The 17289-nt window shown below is 38.7% G+C and overlaps 1 protein-coding gene across 1 annotated transcript in view; it reads left to right on the forward strand.

Moving 5' to 3' along the window:
• The window catches only part of KIAA1549 (KIAA1549 ortholog), a 145474-nt gene that overhangs the window by 106285 nt on the left and 21900 nt on the right, over positions 1–17289 (forward strand). The window contains 1 exon segment of the mRNA XM_078153476.1: positions 11953–12005. Within this exon segment, the coding sequence (XP_078009602.1) occupies positions 11953–12005 (53 nt within the window).

Here is a 17289-nt window from a genome sequence, read left to right on the forward strand (position 1 = left end):
AGAATGGGGAGAGATCTTGCCATCTAGTCAAACCTTTCATCTTCTACTTGAGGGAACTGAAAGCCAGAGTAGTTAAGTGACTTGCCTGTAGTCACTTAGACAATAAGTAGCTGAGCCATGATTCAAAACCAGGTCCCCTGACTCCAAATCCAGTGTCCACCACACCCTGCTGCTCTTTACTTTCTACTCAGGAAAATTCATTGTTTTCTAGTAATTTCAGATGAAATGATTTAATCAAGAGGTATGACTCAGGGGAGCAGCTATGTGGTAGTAATTCTAATTTGTACCAAATTAGTCATTTAATAGGTTCTTCTAAAATTTTAATACATATTCTGAGAAAGCTGTGTGAAACTAAATAATATAAGTCTGATGTTTAGGCACAAAAATAGACTTATGTTTGTGGGGCACACTCTCTAAAGAATGATTATTTCCTCCTAGACACTATTCCTGCTACTGAGTAGATACCACGTGATAGACGAAATACTTGATGCAGTCAATATTAATTTTTGCATAAAGCAACAAAAACTTTTAAGGAATATAAATATTGAATTATTTCATAATGACTACTCATGTTGCAGAGCTTGAAAGAAAGAATGCTGTAGCACAAGATTTAAAGATGTAGAATATTGAATTGTTAACTGGTAGTGCTCTATACTAAGATTTACAATTATCAATGGGTATTCAGCTTGATCTTCACTTTACTTTGTTCTGCACAAGGGAAAACCTTCCATTTGCTTTCAGTTCTAGCATTTGAGGCTCATTCACAGCTTCCTGGTGCATGTTCACTTCTGTCCATGGTGTAGAGCAGAGGTGTCAAACCTGCAGCCAGGTGTGCTTTTCTAAGTCAATATGCCCCCTGGAAGGATTCATTTCTATTTGAGTTTGACAAACAGTGGTGTAAAGGGCAAGGATTCTGAACTCAGAGCCTGGAGGATTTCCAATCCTCCCTCTGATATTTACCAGCTGTGTTACCTTAGACAAGTCATGAAATTTCCTTATCTATAAAATGATGATAATAATACCTATAGCATTTATCTTCCTAGAGTTGTGAGGATGAGATAATCAATGTATCTAAAATGTTTTGCAGCCTTAAAGCATTTTATAAATTTCAATTTTTATCATCAGTTGGTTGCTTCATCAAGTCCCACATTTCACCCTAACAGAAAGAGATTTGTAACCACTCAAAAGAGTTTGACCTGATCATCCACATGGGAAAGACCAAGTGAAAAGAGGACATCTGTTGCTGAGATTATAATATTAGCTGGAAGGACAATCTTTAGAGCTTATCTTTCTGTATGCATATCTGGGACAGACAATACATACCAACAATGAGTTAGGAGTAGAGTTAGCAGGAGAGCAAGCTAGATTCCTTCAGGAAATTGAAAAGCTCCTTTTTAAATACCCACAACATCTCTCAGAAACAAACACCCATATTTTAATGCCAGCATTCTATTGTATTATTGTATGACAGCAACACATGGAATGTTACAGTCTCCAAAAAAAATAAAATAAAATGCATATCAAATAGAGGACAGTAGAGAAATGCATAGTGGGTATAAGCAGGCTGCCTCCGATAACCAGTGATAGATAAACTTTAAAGAACAGAAAGTCTACTAAAATATATCTAATTGATGTCATCAGAGAAATGTATTTTGTAAGAAGAGAACATGGGTTGGCCATGTGGCAGGGATGAGGGATAACAGGAAGGCAGCTGAAGTACTCCATTGGTATCCTTGTGAATCAGCAGAAAGTGAGGAACTGAGGAGAGGAACTGGACAAGATTCACAGAATGGAAAGAGATGGGTGGTTGTAATGTGGATCACTGGAGGGAACAGTCAGAATCACAAGATAATGGAATAAATTCTGAGTATTTGCGAGTAATTTAGTATGAGAATATATATATATATATGTATGTATATACACATATATACATACACAAAACACACACACACACACACACACACACACACACACACACACACACACACACATATATATATAAAGTAGACATGAAAGTGGTCTTGGAATAAGGAAGACCTGGAATTCTTTAAAAGTGACAGAGGAGGGGCAGCTAGGTGGCACAGTGGATAGAGCACCGGCCCTGGATTCAGGAGGACCTGAGTTCAAATCCGGCCTCAGACACATAACACTTACTAGCTGTGTGACCCTGGGCAAGTCACTTAACCCCATTGCCTAGCAAAAACAAAAAAGAAAAAAAAGTGACAGAGGAGTTAACATTGATAAAGGGAGTTTCTCATCTAGAATTACCTGTACAAATTAATTAATTGGTTGAGAATCTTCCCCTCACAAAAAAAGACATTACCATACAATGAAGTTTCTTTAGTTCTACAGATTTTGACATTTTGCTTTCAACAGCATTCACTTTTCAGCAATCTTTTTCTTTTTTAATCTAATATCATGACAAAGAGCTTTTTTAAAAGCCAGTAATGCCTTTTCCCAAACCTTTTTAACTAGGGAAATCAGTCCTGTGGTTATAGAACATAGGAGAAAAAGAATTCCAGCTGTCTCTTAAGAAATTATTTGAAATCAGATTGAAGCTTTATCTTGTTAGTTTGATCAGCAGAAAAATAGAAACATTGGGTGTATCTGATTCCAACTCAAAGAACTGTCTTAAAAGTTTCTGTGTGCTACTTGGGGGAAACCCAGCTTTTGTCCTCTGTGAATACAATAAAATCACGGGAATTGGGATTTCAAGGTGTCTTCTGTTCCCACATGAGCTTCAGTTGTTGTTTGTCTACTTTCATACATCATTACTGTTAGCCCAACCTGTCAGTTGTGCAAATACTGAGTCATTACATTTGACGGATCGTATTTCCATTTCCCTGAGTAAAACGAATTTGTCCTCTAGATTTTATGTTAATGTCAGGCAAGGAACTTGTGAGACTCTGCAGAGTGCTTCATGAGCAAATCTTCTTTCCAGCCATTTTCACCCAAGTCCATCTCATTTAGGTGCTGTTAAATATTTGTTCTCTCCTCCTTCGCTCACATCTGCCCCTTTTATTATGAAGAAAGAGGATTAGGCAACAAAAACAGAAGTAACACTTAAATAGCGCTTTAAGTTTGCAAAGTGCTTTACCAATATTTTTACAAACCCTGGGAGGTAGGTGCTCTTATCCTCATTTTACAGATGAAGAAACTGAGGCAGATAGAAGTTAAATGACTTGCCCAGGGCCACACAGCTAGTAAGTGTCTGAGGCTAAATTTGAATTCAGGTCTTCTTGATTCCAGGCCCAGCTTTCTATTCATTTCACCACCTAGCTGCCTGTAGGTGAGTTGAGATAGGATATTTTTTTAATGTATAATTGAGATCACTGGATTAATAACTAACATTTTTATAGGGCTTCTAGGTCTGCAAAGTTTTACGTATACATTACCACATTGGATTTTTGTAACAATCCTGTGTGGTAGGTGTTATTATTATTGTTCGCATGTTACAGATGAGCATATTGAAACTGAAAGAAGTTAAATGACTTGCCCAGAGTCACACAACTAGCAAATCTATGAGGTAGGATTTGAACCTAGGTCTTTCTGACTTTAAATCCTACATTCTGTCCATCATGTCAAGCTCAGGCCAGTCCTCCAAATCTCTGGGAATGATGCTACATTTTTGTTGTTCAGTTGTGTCCAACTCTTTGCGACCTCATTTGGGGTTTTCTTGACAAAGATGTTGGAGTGATTTGCCATTTTCTTCTCTAGTTCCTTTTACAAATGAGGAAAGTGAGGCAAACAGGGTTAAGTGACTTGCCCAGGGTCACATCCAGTCTTTATACCTTATCATCGTACCCATGAGTGTACAATTATGCTTTTTTAGTCCTTTATTAGCTTCTTGTATCATTAGAAGGGATTTACATTAGCAGTGTGTAGAAAGAAATAGTCACTTCTCCATTAATACCCTTAAGAAAAGCCATTGGCCACTGTGGTGTTACAACAGTGAAATAAAGGATAATTTTAAAAAATTTTATTTCACTTAGTTCCCAGAATTGCCATCTTTAAATTTCAAGGTTTTAAAAAAAATGTTTCATAGATGAATTTATTTGAAAGCTCATGTTTCCTGATGAAATACATATATACATATGCATTAATATAGTTTTTACAGCGTTAAGAGTAGATGAGTTATAAGATACCTTCCAGCTCTAAAAACACGACGACTTAAATACTGAATTCATTGAATCATATCCTGCTAAGTATAGTACATGCTCCCCATTGTTGTGGAGGAAATATGATTCACTGTCTGTAGCTTTGGCTTGGATTTTAGTGCCCTCCTTGTATAGTGTGATTAAACCATTTAAAGTTCTTGTTAATTCTTTTAAAAAAATATTCAGTATTGTTAAGTTCTGTATTTAGGATACAAGCACCTTTAGAAAAAAGTTTCGATGAGTTCTCTTTGAGGTACTTATCTAATTCTTCTGGTATCTATAGTTAAATCAAATATCTATCCAAGACGTGTTGTAAAAGTTGTAGGTTACTAATAAGTTAAATGATGGTCCTTGCTTTGGAGTTTCAAAGTAAATTCGTTTAAGGAATCCAGGAAGCTGAAGGTGGAAAGGGTTAATTCCTCTTACAAAAAGGCAAGATGGAAGGAAAAACTGTGATTGAAAAAAATTAGTCATGGGGACTTTTGTGCTTTCAGTCCTGTGATATCCAAATCGCTTACAACCTCTCTCTCTCTCTCTCTTTTTTTATTTCTTTCACCTAACGCATGGATAGAAGTTAGGAAGAAGTAACTAGCTAAGAAAGCAACATATTTATCCGTGATCCTAATATATTCTTTGAACCAGCTGAGTCATAGAAAGAGAGGAAAGATAGAGCAGTTCCTTGTTGAGTACCTGCTCACGACAATTTCACAACTCTTATTAAGGAAATCCCAACCAGAAATTTTGTGATGCTACTACAAGGTTTCTGATAACATCCTGGCCTGAAATAGCAAAATTATATTAGAGATCTGAGTTCAAGCTAATAATAAAAGGTGAATTACAAAGAAATATTTGAACTTGAGGCCATCCCATGTGAGGTCGCTCGTCTGTTTTCTACACCTCATAATACTACTGTAATAAAGGATTAGCTCTACCTATGACTGATGGAGATTTGGACTAAAAAGGAAGAAATGATAAATGGTGCTTGGTGAAATGGATTCATTCTGCCACAAAACTATTTTATTCTGGAAATTGATATTAGTACTGGTAAAGAGTTCTGAATGTGGTTATTTACAGCTGAAACCAAGAAGGATGGCTTGTTTTCTAGAGACCGTAGCACAAAGAGCAAACCCCTTAGTTTTCTATGATGGTAATGCTTGATTAGTCATCTCACTCATGCCTTGGACTCATATGTGTAACCTCTGCACGTGAATCCTGGCTACAAATGTTCCCTAAGTATATGCCTCTCTATGTGTGACCTCTCTGTATGACCACTTTCACCACTCATGTATTTGTGGGATAGGATGTCCCAGATTTATGGAGCAGATGTTTTGTTATTTTTCTTAATGTGCCACTTCAAGCAATGTCTTTGCTTTGAGCTGATTGTGTACTGTGGCATACTGTTGAAAACTATACACATTGGTGAAGGCTTGTAAGCTGTAGTTTTAGGATGTGAACTTACAAAGTATCTTGAATCCAGGGGTGGTTATCCTCGGGAGCACCCAATCTTCAAGTGTGAGTTGGAGGAGATTGCTCCTGGGGTACTACACTGCAAATCCTTTCCAGCTCTAATCTACGGTTCCTATGGTCATAATCCTGTGAAGCCAGGCTTTACCATGAGCAACATTGGAGAATTATGCCTGAGTACCTCATATCTTGTCATTGGTACATTACTCTCTCATCAGGTAAAGTATACTCCAGTGTTCTAGTGAATCTGTGCTTTCATTGATGAGATTAGTCCCTCCTGTGGTGCAAATCACATCACATCCATGCCACCTCTTCTTTTTTGACTCTTGTCCTTTCATGATTTCCAAGAGGGTCCAACCAACATGCTGGGGTTCTCTTGATATTGTGAGGATGCCAGCAAAGCATACAGGCTAAAGCATCCTTCACTCTTGCCATGGGATGGTTCCATCTTTTTTTTTTTTTCAGCCATAGGTTTTTTTGATAACATACTTTTCACAACTTCTTTTTAAGTCTTCATTTGTCATATATGTCACAACTGTCTTATTCCCACCATACACCTCCCTGTTGCATGTTGGGTTATCTTCAGCTAAACTCCCAAGTGCAGCCAGAACCAGATTAAAACGTAATTGGGAAATGTTTAACAAAATAAATCAAAATATAGTACAACATAGATAATGTTAATTGTCTTTTTCTGAGTCAATATATGGCTGCAGTGATCCATTTCTATTTGAGCTTGACACCACTGGTCTAGACAATAGGCATTCTTCATCCATTTGGTTTTTCTTGTGTTATATAATAAGACCCAATTCTTTTGAGTGATTATAGATATCATTGAAGAGACTTTATAAGGTTATAGAGCTTGGTGCAATCAGTGCAATGCCCTTTTCAGAAAGATGCATCTGGAAGACCTCACTATCTATATGAAATTTCTTTTTGACTTAGACTCTGCATTTAGTGACTATACATCTCTGTTTTATGCCTTATTAATGTATTAATGATCAGAGGATTGTGCTACCTCTTTTGAAATTTTGACAGTAGACACTTTGTTGTAGGGAGCCTTTAGGGCAAAGTTTTGCTAGATCAAATCAAATGCTGTTTTTTTTTTTAGAGAAAATGGTAATAGGCGCAGTGGAATCTTATATTCTTGACCTCTTTCACTCAATTGTATGATCATAAAGATGTGGTCTGCTATTGTAATATTACTTGTGAAAATCTGCCTGTTTCCTCCTGATAACCCTTATATTTATTCTGAATATATGTAAATATGTACTTATTGTCTTCCCTGTTAGAATGTATGCTCCTTGAGAGAAGAGATTGCTTCATCCTTTGTATTCATATCCACAGCACCTAGCACACTGCCTGGCATATAGTAGGCATTTAATACATGCTTGTTGATTGGTTAAATGTCTGCCTTCAATGTTATGTAGACTATTCTTATAAAGATTTCATATATAGATGGGAAAGTATGTATAGGAATCAGAAGTTATATTCTCTTGGCTATGTTTTGTTAGCAGTAAGGTATATTATTTCTTAGACACCATCGATGTCTTTCAGATCGCTAGAGAATCAATCCCACAATGCCCTCAATTGTTGTCTTCAGCATAAACCCTCCTTGTATATACTTGGTCTATTCCAGCTGCTTTTTCCCATCTTCGCTTTCTTTATTGTCTTTTCTTCTTTTGTCTATAAACGTATCTGGGACTATGATAACAGAGTCAAAATGCAGTAGATTGTTATAAAAATCTTTGTACATCTTTCCTATTCTTTGCCCATTTGTTCTTCCAGTTGCATCCTTAAATGCCCACATGATGACTTTGCATATGTGAGTCTGTTGTCAAGCTTTCTTTAAACAGTTTATCACCGTTGTATAATCTATCATCCTTTTCCTTAAGATTTTACAAGTGGTTTGTATTTTAAGTTGGTATTGCTCTTGGCCACCATTACCTCTCCACTTTGGCATTTTTGTTCAGTATGGCAGTTCATTTCCATGAGTTAAACTTATGTGTTAAATTATTGTAATTATTAATAATTATTGTAATCAGTGGCAGTATCCTGTTTTTCATCAATTCCCATTCTTTGTCAATATTTTATTTAAATAGGTGAGTTTGAAGTTATTTTAATTGTGTACCATGTATTTTCTTCATCTTTTTCTTTCTTTTACGATCATAGTTTTGGAACCAAAGGGCTCATAGGTCTAGAGTCAAAAAGGACTTCAGAGACCATCTAATTCAACTCTCTTATTTGACATTTGAGGGAATATAACTTTGCCCAAGGTCACGTAGACAGTAAATGGCAGAAGCAGAATCTGAACCCATTTCCTCTGACTCCAGAGCCAGTGTTCTTTCCAATGTACCAGGCTGATTCTTTAGTGACAATACAGTCAACTCCATCAATTTACCTGAAGTCTAGAGAGGTTAAGCGACTTTGCCATGGTTAAACTGGTAATAAATAGTGGTGCCAGCATTCAAAACCAGATCCTCTGACTTCAGATCCTATCTTCTTGCCATACCGAAAGGGACAAGGATACTTTAAATCTCTTTTTAAAAGCCTTTTCTCATTAAAGCAAGGTCCCAATTAGTGCAAATATTGAATCTGTACCTACTTCAAAAAGAATGTGTTCAAAACAATGTTGTGTAGAAGGGATACAAGCCCTTTTAGAAATCAGTTCTGAGGATCCCTAACTAAAGGAATCTGTATCCAGAGTGTGCAATAAAAGTTCTAGGTTATAGAGAGATGGGGACCGTTTATAAATTTTAGGACATAATCATTCAAAAAGAATTTTTGGAATTCTTTGGAATTTATTCTTAGGAATAAACATTTTACTTTTTTTTTCCAGCCAAAGAGAAGGTTTATTAGAACATCCATCATATTTGGGCAGACTCTTAAGGAGTCTGAACATGAGTAAACAGTGGCTAGATTTTAGGAATCTGAGCAGTGGCTAGACTATAAGAATCTAAGCATCTTAATGGAGACAAAGTGGACCTTATATACAGAAAGCTTGTGGGAGGGATCTAGGAGTGGCCAAGTAGTTTGGGGTGATGGGAGGAGGGGCCTAAGGAGATCTGGATGGGAAGAGAAATGGCTAGGGGCCATAGGGAGGTAAGACAATGGAGGGGAGATTGGGTGTAGCCACAACGAAGGCCAGTTAGAAAGGCTGGATTATAGCCTCAGGTGAACACCAGAGATTTGGCCATGTGGGCAAGTCCAGGTTTTTCCTTTCTGGGGCCCAGATCCTATCCTCATCATTCTCCCCTCAAACAAATGGGGCCCAAATTCTTTTGGAGTAAGGGGCAAAGGTCTCAGCTTCTGAAACTGCTTCCTGCTGGCAAGGGGTGTAGAGCTGTTTCTGCCTCGAGGGGGTCCCAAAGAGGAGGTTGACTGGAACCAAGCACAGGCTGCATCCAGGGGACGATGTGGGGACATTGGCTGGTCCTCGCTGTTTGCTACCAACTGTAGGTGAATGGCCCATAAACCAAGTTTGGAGGCTAGCTTCGTTACCTTGAGCAGGATGTGCTGAACCTGGGTGATGCTTCCAGGCAAAGGTTGCCCCAGAGTCCAAGGCCATTGCCTGTGGGGCCCATCCTGTAGATGCTGCCCCTCCTCCCTCCTTCTTTCCCAGGTGGGGGAGGGCGAAATGAAAGAGGAGTTAACAGATACCCTCTTGACTCAAGGGAAGGGAGTGACCAGGTTGTACAGGTGTTTCAAAGCTCCTTAATGATCAATCACAAAACCTCTAGAATCTGCCAAGATATGTTTAGCTGTTCTAACTTTCCTTGTAACCTCTGTGAAGGCGGATTCAGAGGCGCAGAGGGAAGGCAGTAAGTAAGCCTCAGGGAACCAAAAAGCAGCTGCAGTTTTCCCCAATTCCCTAGCGCCGAGGGAATGAACAGAATTAAGCATACTCTTCTGGAGAGGGCATCCGTCCTTGTCCTCTATGCTGTGGAAGGTGTGCCCAGGTCCACGGCCTTGAACCAGCCCAGTGGACTGAGAGCGTCAGGCCGGGCATGAGACAGACTCGTAACCGTCTGCCAGAAAAGCACCTGCAAGCCTTGGTACTTGAGAACGATCCAAACTGCAGAGCAAGAAGGGAGAGGAGGGGGGAGGCTCACATGCCTTCCAGTCTTGGCGGGAGAAGAAGTTGGGGTTAGTCAGGGGTTCAGGGGTCCTGGGGCCCCAAAATCACAACACACGGGGTCCTGCCTGAAAGAATTTGACCCATGCCTTCTTCCAGCCAAAGACAAGGTTTATTAGAACATCCATCACATTTGGGCAGACTCTTAAGGAGTCTGAACATGAGTAAGCAGTGGCTAGATTATAAGAATCTGAGCCAATATTTTACTTCTTATCCAGAAAGATATATTGGCAGGGAAACCTGTGATAGAGAAAAAGATTAGTCATGAGTTGTCTTTTTTTTTTTTTTAATGCTTTTGGTATAATGATGCTTAGTGTCATTTTAATTTATTTACCCTTGTATCATGTGGTTTAGAAAGTTAGGAATGGGGGACAGCTAGGTGGTGCTGTGGATAGAACATGGGCCCTGAAGTCAAGAGGACCTGAGTTCAAATCCGGTCTCAGACCAAACACTTGACGCTTACTAGCTGTGTGACCCTGGGCAGGTCACTTAACCCCAACTGCCTAAAAAAAAAAGGTTAGGAATATTTAGAAGAAAGGGCCTGAAGAAGAGGTTTTCTTTCACTTTTCTGTGAGTATTTTCTTCCCCTTGTTAAATGCATGAAGAAGAGACTAGGAAGAAGAGTTAGTAAGAGTGCTGATATGTTGTTGTTCAGTGGTTTGAGTCATATCTAACTCTTCTTGACCCCATTTGGGGTTCTCTAGGCAAAGGTACTCTAGTGGTTTTACCTTTTCCTTCTCTAGCTCCTTTTTTTTTTTACAGATGAGGAAACTGAGGCAAACAGGGTTAAGTGACTTGCCTAGGATCCCACAGCTAGTGAGTGTTGGAGGCCTAACTTGAAGTAGTGAAAATAATTCTCCTTGATTCCAAGCCCAGGGCTCTATCCACTGTGACACACACATATACACACATACACATACACACACACACAACACACACACACACACACACACACACACACACACACACACAGAGTAAACGACCTCAGACAAATCATTTAATCTCCCTGGGTCTTAGTTTCCTCATCTATGTAAAAGGGGTAGGGATATTGAACTCAATCTCCAAAATCCCTCCCACCTCTAAATTCATGGTCCAAGTCAGCTCAGAGCTATTAAGTTGGCTCTGCCTTCACAGGAAGCCTTCTAGGTCTTAAAGGGCCAGGGTAGGTTAAAAGAGATGAGGTTCCTCTAAGGAGGTAGAATCCTCCTTGTCAGGCAATTTCTAACCCTCAGAAAATGCTGTAACCTTGGCTAAACTTGGAGTTTTTCTGATTTGTCTTAGAGACATGGTTGTATTAGCCTCACCGTAGAGGGCCCAGGTTCATCAGGTGTCGGCTTCTCTTGTTGGCAATAGTAACCCCTTAGAGATGGAGTAGGTGTTCAAGCCTTGGGATCTTAACAGCCAATAAGTAAAAAAGCTCGTGGAAGTAAGAGGATACTTATCAGGGAACACATAGCCAAGCACTGTGAAGCTACAAGGACGTTTGACAGTAATTTGGCCTGACGTCTCTGAAATCCTAGCACCACGCGCCTACTTGTCTTGGAAGCTATCCGACTCTAAGCTACCTTCTGAGTTACCTTTATGACTTGGGGTGACTTATATAGAATGACATCCTAATCAGATTCTATCTGTATGGGTTAGAGTAAGTTGATAAGTACAGTAGGAAACATTAAATCATGCCTGTGAGTTTACTGATTTAGCCCTTGTTCCATTTATTGTCTTTAAGACAAACATGGTGTTCTTTAAGGTTTAGCTGTTACTGCAAAGTTAGATTTATGATAAAAAAAAAAAAAAGAAAAGGTTGGGGCAGCTAGGTGGCCCAGTAGATAGAGCACCGGCCCTGAAGTCAGGAGGACCTGAGTTCAAATCTGGCCTCAGACCAAACACTTGACCCTTAGTAGCTGTTTGACCCTAGGCAAGTCACTTAACCCCAATTGCCTTAAAAAAAAAAAAGAAAAAGTTTTTAAAATGTTTGTTTCTAATCTCTGTCATAATTAGCTACATTTGTGATCAGAGCCTAGTACTTTGACCTGCATAGACTAACGCACTTAGCACTCTCTGGCAGCATTATACATCAATTGCAAGATAAAAAAATATATATGTATATATGTATATAAATATATAATGTATAACATATAATATAATCTATATATAAATATTTATCTTATCTTCTTTTTCTCCTTTCTTTTCTCCCCCTAGCGATATGAGGACTATGGAATGACTCCTCCATCAGCACCAGGTCCACTGTCGAGGTAACATTTTCAGAAGGAACAGTATTTTATATTAGTCTAATGAAATACCTTTTGTTTCTATAACAAGTATGAGAAATTTGTACTGTACTGTAAATCACACATTATATATCCTATACTTCTTCCTTTTAAGTATTGTGGGCACATGAAAGAAAACCCTGTCTTAGTTTTGTCTTTTTATCTATCCAAGACAATAGAGAATTAGGCTGGAATTGTCTCCGTATGATCCCTGGTAACTTTCAAAAAATGGAAAGAATGGGATTTTCTTATGCACTTCCTTCTTGCTTTTTGTTCCACTTTTTCTTTCATGCACAAACACTTCTTTCTGCTTTTTTCTTCCATGTACAAACACACACTCACATAACTGTCTGATGTACTCACACTCTCACAGACAGGTATAACATTTATTAAGTACCTATTCTGTATCAGGCATTGCACCAGGTATCAGAGGTTCACATACAAACAAAAAAGCCAGTCCTTACCCTAAAGGACATTCTAATAAGGGAAGATAACACAAAAGGGAAGCTAAAAAGCACTGGGGCGAGAGAGGAGGCAGACACCTGCAAAGAAGCAAGACTGTTGGCAGGCAGGTACAGATGTCTTTAGAAAGAGGAGTGGAAGGGCAGTTAGGTGGCGCAGTGGATAGAGCACCGGCCCTGAAGTCAGGAGGACCTGAGTTCAAATCCGGCCTCAGACCAAACACTTGACGCTTACTAGCTGTGTGACCCTGGGCAAGTCACTTAACCCCAAATGCCTAAAAAGTGAAAAAAAAATACATGGTAAAGTGGAGAATCTATTGGTAGAGGGATATTATAATGAGAAGATACTCAACACGGGGAACCTGCACTTAATTCCCAATCACAGAGTCTTTGGAAGTACCACCATCTTAACTATTTCATTCCAACCTCCTCCCTCAGGAATATACAGAGGGAGGAGTATATAGACAAGGGGAGAACCTAGTGAACCTTCTTCTGATGCCAAGTTTGCTAGTGTTGCTGCTGTTACGGCTATGTCCTTCTGTGTCCACTCTTCACCATGGTATTGGGGCCCTCTGTAGCTACTTCTGCCCTTTGGGATTTGAGAATGGTGATATAGATTCTAAGCGGTTTCCAAAAATAGATCTGCATTAATTTAATTATACCTTTAGTGAGGAGAAACCCAATGCTGCAGTCATCACAAGGGGTATTAATTTCAGGGCAGCACAGCACAGACCAGTCATAACCTGTGGTTAATATCCACGGAGTTTGTAGTTCAAACACTAATTGGAAAAGCAGATTGCATCATTACAAAGGTACAATTTATGTCCTTCATGAGCTTAACTACCTTGGTCACGCAGACTAAACATAAAACAGGTTAGATCACTTAAGAGAATGGGCAGTATTTTCCTTAAACTTTAACTGCTTAGTTATAAGCTTGAATAAGTTCTTTTGGGTAATGAAAAATTCACTAAGTAACCTTCAAGAGGTATCTTAAAGAGGGAGAAAGGCAACACATATTTGAAGATTAGGAAAATCAGAATGATAAATGGCAGTCATGATGAGGCTTAAGTAGATATCAGACCTAAGGTTAAAATAATTCTAGCTAAGTTTTCCCACAGAAGATAAACATGGGGCATACAAGATGAAGGTTCCTCATTGTTTCTGTAGCCATCTGTTCAACTCATTGAGTACAGTGGTATTGCCACATTTGAACTCGTAACACTTAAGTACTCAGTGTCCTATGAGGAAGGCACCTAAGAAAATGAAGTCAGGGCAGCTAGGTGGCACAGTGGATAGAGCACTGGCCCTGAAGTCAGGAGGACCTGAGTACAAATCCAGTCTCAGACCAAACACTTGACACTTACTAGCTGTGTGACCCTGGGCAAGTCACTTAACCCCAATTGCCAAAAAGAAAAAAAGAAAATGAAGTCAGGAAGGGAAACTTGACCTGACCAAATAAACACAGAAGAAATTTGTGCTGGTGGTGACACAATTTTAAAGGCACTCAGAGATGAAACTGTTAAGATATCTTCAACAGTCAAGAAGGATGGAAATGATAGCACTGTGTTACTACTCAAAAAAAAGGCGGATGAGAAGAAATCAGTGCCTACTGACCCAGGTACCTCCTATCTAACCTCTATAAAACTCTATCATAATAATCTGTTCATTATATATTGAGAATATCCTGAATGAAATGTGAGAAGAGAATAAGCAAATTTTCAGAAATGTATTTTTTGTACCAAACCGTAACTTCACAATCACACAGTTGTCTGAGAAGTATGAAGAGTACAACACCATGTGTCTCTTGTTTGTAAATTACAGAACATTTGCCTCAGAAGAGCAAAACCATTGTAGCCTTGAAACTGCTTCTTCAAGAGATATTATGCAATGGAAAAAGCATTGAACTTGGAGTCATAGAACCCGAGTTTGAATCCTGCCTCCACCATTTACTACCTGTGTGACTTTGGGCAAGTGAGGGGGTTGATCAAGATAACCTCTGAGGGCCCTTCCAGCTTTAGAGTTATAGTCTCATGTTCCTATTTTTCCCATGTCATGTGTTAAGAGCCTACAAGATTTCTTGATACAGACAACAACCAGAGGAAATATTGTTCATTGATATTTCTGTTATCAGAATCAATTGAAGCATAAAACAGGTAGAGATATGCTTGTAAGAGGCATTTGTTAGTACACAGTTCATGTCTTGTGCCATGTCCAAATGGAAAAATGGTTCCTTGTAGATGACAAGTTTGTCCAGATGTTAGTATATGTGGATAACCTTGTATTGATTGCATCAATCTTCTGAACACTACAGGACCTCTTCAGTGGTATCTATGGCCAGCTAGCAATCCACACAGAAAAAAAGTGGGACACTGGAACTGGAATCGGGAAGACTCAGGTTCAAATGCTGCCTCAGATACTTACTAAATGTGTGACCCTGGGCAAGTTATTTAATCTTTCTTGGCCTCTTGTTTCCTCATCTGCAGATGAGGTTTGGACTGAAAGTGAAGGAACTCTAAATTCTAAAATCTTCCGCTTCTAATCTTATGATCATATGAATAAAGTAAATAAAGAATTCGTTGTCCAAATTCTGACGTAGAGCTAGATGGGCAGACCATAGAGTTAGTCTATTAATCTATGCATTTTGGATAGACACTTATAGATGAACAATTAACTGGGGGCCAAACTTGAATTGAAGAAACAAATTGGAAAACATTGGGAAATTGTTTCAGTTTCCTCACATTCCATGCTGCTACCAAAGACCATCTTTTTCGCATTAATATTCTAGAGATGTTATATTGCCATTCATCATGAAACACCACAATCTCAGAAGAATCTAAAGTGCAGGCAGTGGACTGATATATGGTGATTGTAAGTAGGCTGCAACATATTATTATAGGTGTAAGTAGGCTGCAACATATTATTATAAGTGACTGGTGCATTAGAAGTGGCATGAGTCATTGTCAAAAATATGTATGACTGGAAAAAAGAGGGGACAGTTATGTAACAAGAGTAATGGATAATGGATATAGACTTCCCTGTGTGGCACTAGTATCTATGAAGTATTAAAACAGAGAAAGCCCTCCAGCATGTGGAGGACCTCCTTGATGGGAACTCTGTGGAAAAGCATAGGTTGAGAAGTCATAGATGAGCTGCCATTTTCATTCATTGTTGGTGAGATTATAGATTCACTGAAGTGTCTAAGTACATAAGGCAGTAGGATCTGGATGCAATTCACTACCTCTTCATATCTCTCATAATATATGACATATGAAGCAATTAGAGAACAAAACAGTATATAATCAAATGATAAATCATGTGACACAAATGGAGATGGACAGATAATAATTCACATTTCTACGGAACTTTAAAATGCATTTTTACTTTGCCCATAGCCCCTCTGAAAGGTAGATAGCACAATTATCATAATGCCCATTTTACAAAAGAAGAAACAGGTTCAAACTTGCTCAATCTCACATGGAAAATCTTTATACCACATTGCTTGTTATACCACATTGTGGCTGGATAGATCAATGCTTATCAAAAGAAGTAATGAATGAACATTGACAGGCATGACAGCATGAAATTTCATTATCTGAAATTAGTATTACATATAAGTGCTCTAGTATTATATATAATTGTTAAAATGCAGCCTGACTGGGTAATCAAATTCAGCCTGTTTGTTTTCTTCTCCTGTGCCCAAGAACAACTTTTTCATTCCATTTAGAGTCTCCTCATCTTCAAACCCCAGATGAGATGGCTGAAGCAATGATGAATTAGATTAAGAGTTAGCAGAGTTTAGTTCTAGTATGGGCTCTACCATTATTTCTTGGGCCTCCCTTCTCTCTTCTGTAAATAGATGCTGAAATGAGTTTATATAAGCTCTTCCAACAGCTCAAAAGGTTATGTAATCTTATGGATCATATGGCCTGTAAGTGCTCTAGGAATTTTGAGTAGAGAAAAATAATTTCCAACGGAGGTTGTCTGGGAGAGTTTCATGAAGAAGGTGGAATTAAATCTAGGCATGCAAGGATAGATAGAATTTGGATAAGAAGAAAACAAGAACATAGGCTTTCTGGGGGAATGGATCAGTAAGGGTGTGGATTGTGTCTGTGAAAGCCAGATGGCAGGAAATGAAGGACAGAGGTGGTGTAGAAGTCAAGAGAGAAGATACAGGTAATTCATTCAAGATATTTGGCAGCAGAAAAAAAAAAGGATAGAAATAAGATGGTAGTTACTGGTATCAAGAAGCTACCGCAAATTTGGCAAAAGACTTTTTGAGGTATAGGAGACCTTTGTGTGTTTGAAGGCAAAAGGGAAGGAATAGGAATAGAGTGACTAAAGATGCTGATGAGATTAGAGTTGAGGCTTCAGTGTCTTGAAGGAGATGATAAAAGAGAAAGGAAGTTTCTCAGGCAGAAGGGAAACAATAAAGAATGAGTAAAAAGACAAGTAGGGAAGAGGGAAGATAAGTGAGGTTATGGTCATAATCACATGTATTGGGAAGGAGGCCATCTCCTGAAAATGCAGAAAATGTGCATGAAGTTGGAAGATAAGCAGCAGGTATGAAATAGATGTTTGGGGAAATGAGTGAAGGAAGGATCATGGTATATATTGAAAGGTGGAAAGGACCTCAGAGATCATGTTGTTTAACCCTTCATTTTACATTTGAGAAAATGGAGGCATTGAAAAGTTAAACCACTCACCCAATGTCACACAGGTGCTTAAGTGGCAGAATTTGAAAGCAGATCCAGCAGTGTTTCCACTGTATCAAATATAAGATTCTTTAGCAGCAAAGGCAACTTAAAATT

The sequence above is a fragment of the Phascolarctos cinereus genome, unplaced genomic scaffold (assembly GCF_003287225.1).
Source record: "Phascolarctos cinereus isolate Bilbo 61053 unplaced genomic scaffold, phaCin_HiC Scaffold_1;HRSCAF=81, whole genome shotgun sequence".
Lineage (NCBI taxonomy): Eukaryota > Metazoa > Chordata > Mammalia > Diprotodontia > Phascolarctidae > Phascolarctos > Phascolarctos cinereus.